This window comes from Pan paniscus, chromosome 2 (genome assembly GCF_029289425.2).
Source record: "Pan paniscus chromosome 2, NHGRI_mPanPan1-v2.0_pri, whole genome shotgun sequence".
NCBI classification, from domain to species: domain Eukaryota; kingdom Metazoa; phylum Chordata; class Mammalia; order Primates; family Hominidae; genus Pan; species Pan paniscus.
Genome location: NC_085926.1, coordinates 118,582,950 through 118,595,329, shown reverse-complemented (window position 1 = coordinate 118,595,329; position 12,380 = coordinate 118,582,950). Strand labels below are relative to the sequence as shown.

At 42.3% G+C, this 12,380-nt stretch overlaps 1 protein-coding gene across 1 annotated transcript in view; it reads left to right on the top strand.

The window, feature by feature from the left end:
- HGD (homogentisate 1,2-dioxygenase) overlaps positions 1-4,782 on the top strand; it is a 53,993-nt gene extending 49,211 nt beyond the window's left edge. Inside the window, exon 14 of the mRNA XM_003825165.4 lies at positions 4,425-4,782. Within this exon, the coding sequence (XP_003825213.1) occupies positions 4,425-4,574 (150 nt within the window). The 3' untranslated portion in view covers positions 4,575-4,782. The remainder of the gene's footprint in view (positions 1-4,424) is intronic.
- Positions 4,783-12,380: the final 7,598 nt, after the last annotated feature.

Here is a 12,380-nt window from a genome sequence, read left to right as displayed (position 1 = left end):
TGTATATACTAGACTTCTGTTGTGGTGGTGTAGAAAGATTGTTGGACTTGGAGTCAGACCTGGGTTCTGAGTTCAAGTCCCATCTCTTAGTTCCTACAGGATCTTGAACAACTCACTTAGCTTCTCTGTGCTTCATTTTCCCCATCTATAAAATGGGTATAGTATCCAACCCAGCAGATGGCTATGAGTTAACCTAACAGACTGTCCAACACTATTCAAATGTAAGGGAACATTATTAATGCTATGTGAAGCCTCTTCCTGTATCCATATGCAGCCCTGGGCATATGCTATGTCTCAGAGTCTTCTGCATTTTGAAGTAATCCTCCAGGGCCACAGTAGTAGCGGAGGCAGGATCTCACCTTCAGCACGTGTTTCAAGCCAAGGAGGGTCAAAAAGCCCTTGCCTCACTATAGTCAGGGCTTGTGAGAAGCAATTCTCAGCTGTTTTTTGCATTTTCCTTTGCTCTGCTTTGGCATGGATGCAACTGATGGAATTTAAAACCTGTTTTGTATTCTTTCTGTGTCAGGCTGTAAACATTGAGGCTGAACACAATTGCAGCTGGCTGCGGTGCTTGATTTTATTTTATTTTTGCATTCTTCAAGGTAGAGTTTATGGTCCACAGGGAGTAATTTTATGCTAAATCACATGCAAATTTGCTTTACTTTTGAAAATAAATGCCTTCAATGCTACCTGGTTTAAAATCTATAGCAGAGACCTGCCTGCTTCATGCTTGCAAACTACCTAAACAGTGAGCATTATCTGTCCATCTGTCCACTGCAGTTTGCTTTCAGTCCCAACCCTGGAGCCAGAGTTGGTGGAGCTCCTTTGCAAAAGGAGGGTGTACAGAGTCCCATTTGCTTGCTTTGGCTCTATTTCCCCTTTCAAGGGCCTCTATGGAGTTTCTGTAGAACCCCTACATCTCAAAGAGATGCAGTCTGGCAGTCTCAGTTAAGCTATTACCTCTGAAGTCTCCTGGAGGTGCAGTCCTGGAGGCTATTCCAGAGTTGCCACTCAATAACCTTTGGTCCCCCAATTTGGCTTTGGGTAGTCAATGTTATGAGGGAGCTGTGTTTTACAACAGTGAGGCGTAGGACAGGGCTGTTTCTATGAGGAGCAATACTTTGAATTACTAGTGAGAAAGAGCTCTCCTATTAGGATGGGAGACCCTGGGTATCAAGGAGCCAGAATACCTGATGGCGGAGGGTCCAACATCTTACCTAGACCTAACTTTCAGTCGTCCTCACCATTTCCCATTATATAATTCAGACCCAGGTCTATCTACATGCCTTATCCTTATTCTTGTTTGGAGTGATTAACTTGGTACAATAGCATCTTCAAAGTCAGCTGGGATGGGGCTTTTGTTAATCCAGCCAAATGGAGAGGCTTTTAAGAAGCAGTCAGCAAAGAGACAATAGCAATGGCCATAATGATCCTTGTATGTGAATAGTGCTTTTTAAAAATCTTTATTACTTATTATTTATTATTTTTATGGATACATAATAAGTATGTATATTTATGGGGTACATGAGATATTATGATACAGGCATATGATACGTAATAATCACATCAAGATAAATGGGGTATCCATTACCTCAAGCATTTATCCTTTGTGTTACAAATAATCCAATTATATTCTTTCAGTTATTTTAAAATGTGCAATTAAATTTTTATTGACTATGGTCACCCTGTTATGCTATCAAATGCTAGGTCTTATTCATTTTTTTTCTTTTATTTCTTTATTTATTTTTAACTTTTATTTGAGGTTCAGGGGTACATGTGCAGATTTGTTATATAGGTAAACTGATGTCACAGGGGTTTATTGTACAGATTATTTCATCACTCGGGTACTAAACAGTACCCAATAGTTATTTTTTCTGATTCTCTCCCTCCTCCCACCCTCTATTCTCAAGTAGGCATCAGTGTCTGTTGCTCCCCTCTTTGTGTCCACAAGTTCTCATCATTTAGCTCCCATTTAGAAGTGAGGACATACAATATTTGGTTTTCTGTTCCTCTTAGTTTGCCAAGGATAATGGCCTCCAGCTCCATCATGTTCCTGAGAAACACATGATCTTGTTCTTTTTTATGGCTGCATAGTATTCCATTATCTGTGTGTGTGTGTGTGTGTGTGTGTATGTGTATATATATATATATAAAGCTCTTAAGTTTAATTAGATCCATTTGTCAATTTTTCTTTTGTTGCCAATTGCTTTTGATGTTTTTGTCATGAAATCTTCTTTGCCCATGCCGATGTCCTGAATGGTATTGCCTAGGTCATCTTCCAGAGGTTTTATAGTTTTGGGCTTAACATTTAAGTCCTTAATCCATCATGAGTTGGTTTTTCTATATGGTGTATGGAAGCGGTCCAGTTTAAATCTTCTGCTTATGACTAGCCAGTTGTCCCAGCACAATTTATTGAATAGATAGTCCTTTCCCCATTGCTTGTTTTTGTCAGCTTCATTGAAAATCGGATGGTTATAGGTGTGTGGCCTTATTTCTGGGCTCTCTATTCTGTTCCATTGGTCTATGTGCCTGTTTCTGTATCATTACCACACTGTTTTGGTTACTGTAGCCTTGTAGTATACTTTGAAGTTGGGTAGCATGATGCCTCCTGCTTTGTTCTTTTTGCTTAGGATAGCCTTGGGTATTTGGGCTCTTTTTTGGTTCCATATGAATTTTAAAATAGTCTTTCCTAGTTCTGTGAAGAATGTCGTTGGTATTTTGATATGAACAGCGTTGAATCTTTACATTGCTTTGGATAGTATCGTCATCTTAATGATGTTGATTCTTCCTACCCATGAGCATGGAAAGTTTTTCCATTTGTTTGTGTCTTCTCTGATTTCTTTGAGCAGTGTTTTGTAATTCTCATTATAGAGACCTTTCACCTCTCTGGTTAGGGGTATTCCTGGATATTTTATTCTTTTTGTGGCAGTTGTGAATGGGATTGCATTCCTGATTTGGCTTTCAGCTTGACTGTTGTTGGTGTATAGGAATGCTAGTGATTTTTGTACATTGATTTTGTATCATGAACTTTGCTGAAATTTGTTTATTGGTTGAAGGAGCTTTTGGGCTGAGACTATGGTGTTTTCTAGATATAGAATCAGGTCATCTGCAAACAGGGATAGGTTGACTTCTTCTCTTCTGGATGCACTTTATTTCTTTCTATTGGCTGATTACTCTTTGCCACGACTTCTAAGACTATGTTGAATAGGAGAGGTGAGAGAGAGCATCCTTGTCTTATGCTGGTTTTCAAAGGGAATGCTTCCAGCTTTTCCCCATTCAGTATGATGTTGGCTGTGGGTTTGTCATAGGTGGCTCTTATTATTCTGTGATGTGTTCCTTCAATGCCTAGTTTATTCAGAGTTTTTAACTTGAAGATATACTGAATTTCATTGAAAGCCTTTTCTGCATCTTGAATAGCACTGTATAACTTGCATAGCACTTCCATATGATCTCATCCAGTCTTCCCATCAAGCCTGTCACAGGAAATCAGGCAGCGATACTCATATCCATTGTTTTAGACAAAAATAATTTAATGTATATTAGAGCCCAAACATTAATGTGGGTGCTTTGGGTTGTAGCACAAGATAATTCTATTATTTTCCTTTTGCCTGTCTGTATTATACAAATTTCCAAATGTGAGCATATAAGAATTGTAGGGTTTGGTTTTTGGGTTTTGTTTTGTTTTTAAAGCCACAGTGGATAAGAAAAGTCAGCAATTGATGAAGCTGTAATGTCTAAGATGCACAGAGTATTTACATATTCTTTCTGTTGTGGACAAAAACCTCCTGACAGTGCAACATCCACCATTCAGACACTTCTGAGATATGACTTTTAAAAGTGCTACAGCCATTCCTGCCATTTCCTTCACCTCCCTCTCCTCCCCACTCCCTTTTTCCCTTTTCCCAGCCCATCTCTTGGTCAGAGTCCTGAAAAGACAGGCTCAAATCCCAGTTCTGCCATGACTTGTCGCCTTAAGCAAGTCGTTTCCCAGCTCTCAGCCTTAATTCCTCCTCTGCAAAATAGGAAGTATGACTTTCCTCACAAGGACATAGCCACAGTAAGTGAAGGCCCTCAGAAGATGGATATTCCCAGGATTCTCCCATGTCTGCCCTTGGATCTAGCAGACTTAGTTCCGTAATACCATGAAGATAATTTGAAGCTTAAGGGCTGAATTTTATTTTACAGAATGAAACTTGAGGCCCTGAGAAGTTAAGGGTCTTGTACCAGGTCTCACCAGCTTACAAATGGAAGGACCAGAGCCACAACTCAGGGCTTGAGCCTGCTCTCCTCACCACTCTAGCACACAAATCTTTGATTTGTTATTGGAAGATTTCACCTACCCATACCTTCTGTTGACATCTAATCAAATGTGTTTATTATCTATCTCACCTCTTTTTTCTCATCCCCATCCTCACTTCCTCCAGGCATTTATGTTTGAATCATCTTTAAGTCTGGCGGTCACAAAGTGGGGACTCAAGGCCTCCAGGTGTTTGGATGAGAACTACCACAAGTGCTGGGAGCCACTCAAGAGCCACTTCACTCCCAACTCCAGGAACCCAGCAGAACCTAATTGAGACTGGAACATTGCTACCATAATTAAGAGTAGATTTGTGAAGATTTCTTCAGAATCTCATGCTTTCTGGTAGTATTGGAGGAGGGGGTTGGTTAAAATGAAAACTCAGTTTTCATAGTCAAGTAACTCAGAACTTTTATGGAAACGCATTTGCAAAGTTCTATGGCTGTCACCTTAATTACTCAATAAACTTGCTGGTGTTCTGTGGACGTAGTGATTGGTCATAATCAAGTCTTGATGAGACAAACCTGGCAGGTCAGGTCAGTCTTGCTAAGATTGAACCAAGGCCCAGGGCCCTTTCCCTTGTGGTTGGCCTGAAGGCCTTCATTCTAGGAGCACAAGTCCAGGCATATACTAGGTATCACAAGACCAGGCCATAAGGCCAAACGTTAAGACCATGAGCTGAGACTGGAGGTATGGCAAAGCTCTTAGGAGCCAATCCAGACATGGGGAAATTTAGGGGATCATGAGTGCTCCAAATATCCAGCTTTCAATCGATGAGGAACCAGGCCAATAGGCTGTCTAATCTTGGTAGTCACGTAGCAGCCAATATGATGATACTGGAGAATAACACCAGCCACCAAGAAGTGAGAATCACTCCTTTTCTTGGGGTGACCAACTGTCCCAGTTTGTGCAGGACTATATCAATTTTTTCACTGAAAGACCCACATCCCAGGAAACCCCTCAGTCCTGGTCAAACCAGGACAGTTAGTTACCCTACCCTTCACTCATTTATCAATCCATTCGGTAACCACACGTTGAGTCCTTACTACCAGCTACAGTCGAAGATGCTGGGAATGAAGGGTTGAATAAAAAGAAGCAGGCTGTCCCCTTAAGGAGCTCACAGTCTGGAGAGATAAGGGCCAAAGAAAATCAAGGCCCGAGTATAAGGCCATGATAAAAATTTCCACTGTGTGAAAAGCTGTACCTACCAGTTCCCTTCCTATGGTCAGCATCCCTCCCAGAGCGCTGGGCTGCCCAAGACTTTAGATGTGAGTTGATTAGAGTCTCCTGGTGTGAAAAGACAGGCAAATCTGAACAGAAATATGATGGAAAATGATATTTTTCGCTACTTCAGTTCTGTACTTTGCACATTTCCCCAGCTTTGTTGCCATAGTAGCAATTTTGATATGCTGCTACCAAATTTTCATTCAGTAAGATGTAGTGAGAGTCAGCTATGTGTCAGGGCCTAAGGATTAGGATTGCCAGATAAAATATACGAGGCCCAGTTAAATTTAAATTTCAGACAAACCACAAATAGTTTTTAGTGTAAGTATGTCCTATGCAATACTTGGACATTCTTATGTTAAAAAATTATTAATCGATTACCTGAAATTCTAATTTAAGTGGGCATCCTGTATTTTTATTTGCTAAATTTGGCAATCCTACTAGGGGTAAGTGGTCAAGGAGATAGGCATGGTCCTGCCCTTACCAAGGTTACATTACAGAGAGGGAGATGACATGACTTCCCCCTGGAGAGATAGCAAATAAAATAAATAAATAAATAAATAAATAGAGGGAGTTCGAGTGTCGTGGCTCACACCTATAATCCCAGCACTTTGAGAGGCCAAAGCGGGCAAACTGCCTGAGGCCAAGAGTTCAAGACCAACCTGCCCAACATGGCGAAACCCCATCTCTACTAAAAACACAAAAATTAGCCTGGCGTGGTGGCATATGTCTGTAATCCCAGTTACTTGGAGGCTGAGGTATGAGAAATGCTTGAACCCTGGTGGCAGATGTCGCAGTGAGCCAAGATTGCACCACTGCACTCCAGCCTGGTTCACAGAGCAAGACTCTGTGTCAAAAAAAGATAATAATAAAATAAAGAGAGGGAGACAACAAAATAAACAAAAATATTACAAACTGTGGAACGTGCTGAGAAGAAATCAAATGGGGATTGATATGGAATAACAAGTGGTATGAGCTAGGAGAGCTCTTTCTTCAGAGGAAGGAAGGTCTTCAGTGAAGATGTGACTTTAACCAGACCTAAAGGATAGGAAGGAGCAAGTCATTGGAAGAGCGGGGATGGGGAGAGGTGGGAAAGGAAGAAGCATTTTAAGAAAAAGCCTCATGGGTTCAAGTGCCTGAAAGAGCAGTGAATGTGGGGTGCCCAAGAGGAAGCTATTGCGATAGTCCAAGCAAAAATAAACCTTGTCCTGAACTAATGAGGTAGCAGCAGAGACAGAAGTGGATAAATTCCAGAATGTTTTAGAGTAGACCTGAAATGACTTGGTGGATTGGATGTAATGGGTGACTCAAAGAAGAGTTAAGGACAGGGCTGGGATGACTGCTAGGTTTCTGGCAATGGTATTTCATGGTCTCAAAAACTAAGGTGAAGATATCTTTAAGGCTGACGGAGGTTGATAACATTTTTTTTTTGAGGCAGGGTCTCACTCTGTCACCCAGGCTGGAGTGCGGCGGCACAATCGCAGCTCACTACAGCCTCAACCTCCCGGGTTGAAGCGATCCTCCCACCCTCAGTACTGAGTAACTGAGACTATAGGCTCACACCACTACACCCAGCTGATTTTTTATTTTTTGTAGAGACGAGGTCTTGCCATATTTCCCTGGCTGGTCTTGAACTCCTAGGCTCAACCTATCCTCCCACCTTGGCCTCCCAAAGTGCTGGGATTACAGGTGTGAGCCACCATGCTTGGCCCCGATATTCTTTCATATAAAAAAAAGTCTATTAAAAATTAAACATTAACTAAGCAAAGAAGTCAGTACTTTAAAATAAGAAGTTTAAAAATCGACCACTGTAGCAGAGGCTGCCAGTGGCTTACCTACATCCCATCAGCAATCACCATTCAGTGCCAACTGGCTGCTTTCAATTGCCAGCACTGGCAACTCTGCCTGAAGCCAAAACCAGAACTCAGCCAAAGTGCTTAGGAATGAATGGCCTTGGATGTAGCCTTTAACCCATGACAAATAGGAATTAGTGGATTAATACAGCAGCTCTGTCACCTCATATCTCTGAGGTTTGTGTTCTGCCCTGGCTCTCTGCAGCTCCCAGAGGAATTCTGCTCCAAGTGCCCACATGGCAACTTCTTGATAATGCACCCATTATTCACATCCTTCCCTTCCCTCTCACTTCCCCACTCTCCTAGGGTACTTCCTGGACTCTTCTCTCAACCAGTAACTAAGACAACCACTGAAATATTTCATTCACAAACCCCAGGCTTCCCCTTATGAGTTCATTCTAACACTATTCTTATACACATATATCAACTCTCACCCATTTCACCTCACTCTACTCTCAATTTGGTGGCAAAGCCTTCCTAGGGCTAATGCAACATTCCTGGTTGACATCCACTTAGCACCCAAGCCCTTTTACTTTGTCACCCCACTGCTGGCTGCAACTCCTTAGCTGGAGGCAAGATTTCATCCAAGCCAGACTGTTCATACTAATTATAAAAAGATTTCATTTCCTTTCGTTGTGCCTCAGATCAGCTAGAAAGTTTCCTGTATCATTTTCTTAATTCCGTTTTCTAAGATGCCTTCCTCTACCATGCTCCCCAAGAAATATGCCATCTCTTTGCTTAGAAATAGAAAACCTTAAAGAACAGAAAGCACCCTGATTAGGTTTCTTCCAATGACAGGAGAATTTTCTGCCAGATCCCCTTGGCATCTATATATATATATAGTTAGAGAGGGTGCAATAACAGCCACCTTCTTTCTTTCTTTCTCAGAGATGTCTTTCACAGCCCAGACTACTAGCAATGGCTCAGGACTAATGGTGCTCAACAGAAGCAATTTTGTCCTTCCCACCCCAAGACATCTGGCAAAATCTAGAGACATTTTTTGTTGTCACAACTGGGGAGGGTGCTCTTGGCGTCTAGTCAGTAAAGTCTAGACATTCTGATAAACTTTCCACAATGCACAAGACAATCTCCCACAACAAAGAACTACGTAGTGCTGAATGCCCATAGCACTGAGGTTCAGAAACCCTCCTCTAGAAACAGTGGTTCTCAAGTTCATCTGTGCATTGGATCTTTTGACAACTCCATAACTCACAGTGCCCAGAGCATGCCTCAGATCAACCAAATAGAAACACTAGGGATGAGACCCAAATATGATAATTTTTTTGAAACTCCTCAGATGATTCCAATGCACAGGCAAGGATGAAGACCATTGTTTTAGGAATTTCAAATCAGTATCCAAAACACCCTCTATTTCCAACCTCAGATTCTGGTCCAACTCAGGGACTGGTTTTGTTTTATTTATTTTTCAGGGACAGGGGTCTCACTATGTTGTCCAGGCTAGCCTCAAATTTCTGGGCTCAAACAATCCTCCTGCCTCAGCCTCCCAAGCAGCTGGGACTACAGGCATGTGCCACCAGGCCCAGCCATATCAGGGTTTCTTAAGGTGTACAGAAAGGAGGTGAAAAATCCCTAAGGCTCCCAACATTTGAGTAACATAATGGGATGAGCTGAGGTATAGAGTGAGGGATTGCCCTTCAGAGCAGTGTTAGATATGAGTTCTAAATTTCTTTTCAAAGAATCAATATGTCAGTATGTTCAATTCTTTGCCTTCTACTTTTAACTTTCTTGTAAAGCAACTTTTTCAATTACCTGCTCCACCCTGACTCATTCCGATTATCTACTCCGCCCTGACTCATTCCGATTACATGCTCTGTCATAACCATTTTTCCCGACGAACCACTCACCCCTTCAGTCTGTTTAAATTAGCCAGTCGTAATTAGTTTAGCCTGTGTGATCTAACCCTAGCCAATAGGGGAATGACACAGCAGCAGGGGCCACATGCGTCAGGGATAAGAACCCCTTCCCCTCCCTTGTCCAAGTGTGTGCTCACCATTGCTCCATCTGTAAGGGCGCACCCTTCTATATAAGTAACTTGCCTTGCTGAGAATTAAAAAGAAAATGTTATATTTGAGTGCTATTTCTTTTGCAGCACCAAAACTTTATTTATAACAATTTAGGGGCTCATTTGGGATTACATTCCACTCTGGGGGCAGTCTCTGGTTCTCTCTCATGAGGAGGCATGCCCCGCCCCCTTGTGGTGGCCTCAGGGGTGAGAAATCAAGACCCACCCAGTGCAAGGAATAACCTGAGCTCTCAGCAACATGGGAAAAAAAAAAAAAAAACTGGCCCACAACCTAGCTTAAAGGATCCTCACATACTGCGACAATGACTCTGTGCACAGACCAAGGAAGGAGAAGCCGCAGGAGCTGGTAAAGTATTTCCTAGGTGGTCGAGACTAAGGAAAAAGCTGCGAGGCGGTAAATCATTCCTTGGTTAGGACATACCAAGTAGAGAGAAACTGCAGGGGCAGTAAAGCATTCCTGAGTTGGGACTAGGGAAAGAAAGCCACAGGGGGCAGTGAAGTATTCCTTAGTTGGGAAGCCCTGGAGGTTAAAAAGAGGTGAGAAATCCCCATGATGGGGAGGTTGAACCTCAAAAAGAGGTAAGAAATCCACATGAGGGAGGGTTAAACCTCAAAAAGAGGTGAGAAACCCCCATGGGGGGATTGAACCTCAAAAAGAGGTGAGAAATACCCATGGGGGGGTTGAACCTCAAAAAGAGGTAAGAAATCCCCATGGGGGGCTGAACCTCTAAAAGAGGTGAGAAATCCCCATAAGTGGGGGGTTGAACCTCAGAAAGAGGTGAGAAATACCCATGGGGGGGTTGAACCTCAAAAAGAGGTGAGAAATCCCCCATGGTGGGGGTTGAACCTCAAAAAGAGATGAGAAATCCCCATGGGGGATGTTGAACCTCAAAAAGAGGTGAGAAATCCTGATGGGGGGAATTGAACCTCACACAAACCTCCGGTAGTAAGAAAAATATTCAGAACTCCCCTTTCCTTTCTTCTTGGGGGAAGAAAGAGTAGCTCCACTCCTGCCAGTCCCTCCTCCAGGGGAAGGGGAAGGGACTGGAGAACAGCAGCATAAGCAGCTGGCAGAGGCAGGGAAAGAACAGCAGAGAGGAAAGAGGGAGAGAGAGAAAGAGAGAGAGAGCGGGGGGGAGACAGAGAGAGAAAAAGAGGGGAAAGAGAGACAGAGAAAGGGGAAAGGGGGAAGAGAGAGGGGAAAGGGGGGAAGAGAGAGAAAGAGAGAGAGAGGGGAGAGAGAGAGAGAAGAGAGAGAAAAAAGAGAGGGAAAAGAGAGACAGAGAAAGGGGAAAGGGGGGAAGAGAGAGAGGGGAAGGGGGGAAGAGAGAGAGGGGAAAGAGAGAAAGAGAGGCAGAGAGAGAGGAAGAGACAGAGACAAAGAGGGAGTCAAAGAGAAAGAGAGAAAGAGAGAGGCAGAGAGAGGAAGAGACAGAGACAAATAGGGAGTCAAAGAGAGAGAGAAAGAGAGAGACAGAAAGTCAAAGAGAAAAAGAAAGAGACAGAAGTAGTAAAGAGAAAACAGTGTACCCTATTCCTTTAAAAGCCATGGTAGATTTAAAACCTATAATTGATAATTGAAGGTCTTCTCCATGACCCTGTAACATTCCAATACCACCTTGTTGTCAGTGTAAACAAGGGCATAGCCCGAAAGCACTGAGGCCACTGACAACCCATAGCCTTCCTGTCAAAAATCCTAGGCCAAGCGTGGTGGCTCACTCCTGTAATCCCAGCACTTTGGAAGGCCGATGTGGGCAGATCATGAGGTCAGGAGATCAAGACCATCCTGGCTAACACGGTGAAACACCATCTCTACTAAAAATACAAAAAATTAGCCAGGCATGGTGGCGGGTGCCTGTAGTCCCAGCTACTCAGGACGTTGAGGCAGGACAATGGCGTGAACCTAGGAGGCGGAGCTTACAGTGAGCCGAGATTGCACCACCGCACTCCAGCCTGGACGACATAGCAAGACTTCATCTCAACAATAATAATAATAATAATAAATAAATAAAAATCCTTAACCCAGTAACCCGCGGATGGCCCAAAAGCATTCAATCTGTAGCGGCAACTGCTTTGCTAGCAGAAGTAGAAAAATAACTTTTAGAGGGAACCTCATTGTGAGCACACCTCACCAGTTCAGAACTATCCTAAGTCAAAAAAAAAAAAAAAAGCAAAAAGGTAGCTTACTAAATCAAAAATCTTAAAGTATGGGGCTATTCTGTTAGAAAAAGATGATTTAACATTAATCACTGATAATTCCCTTAACCCAGCAGGTTTCCTAACAGGGGATCTAAATCTTAATTAATTACCATACAAAGGTCCGACAAGACCTAGGAGGAGCTCCCTTCAGGACAGGACAACAATAGATGGTTCCTCCCAGTGACTGAGGGTAAAAGACACAATTGGTATTCAGTAATTGATAGGGAAAACTCTTGTAGAAGTAGAGTTAGGAAAATTGCTTAATAATTGGTCTGCTCAAATTGGAAGCTGTTTGCACTCAACCAAGCCTTAAAGTACTTACAGAACCAGGAAGGAACCATCTGTACCAATTCTAAGTTAATTTGGACTAAACAAGATCTTATTAATAGCAAAGGATAATTGAAATCCCAAACTTACAAGGTTTTCAACAAAAGTAAAGTTTGCTAAAAGTTAATAGTGTAACATGTATTATCCTAACTTCTAATCTTGAGGCCTTAGACAGTCTAGTCCACAGACATGAAGGAAGTTTACTTTGGAAAAGAATGGTTATCATCTTTGTGTAGAAAGGAATGTTATATGGTAAAATCTTGTCCTAAAATAAATTAACCGGTTGTTTAAAGAAAGGGATATTTGCAACAAGTCAGAAAGTTGAGGCATGTCAAACAATTGACTGTGAAAGTCGTGAGAAAAAAAAATGTTATAAAAGGGAATTTATGAAAGATGTGTTGTATAGTTTAAAAGTAATTAGGCCTCCTGAATGTAA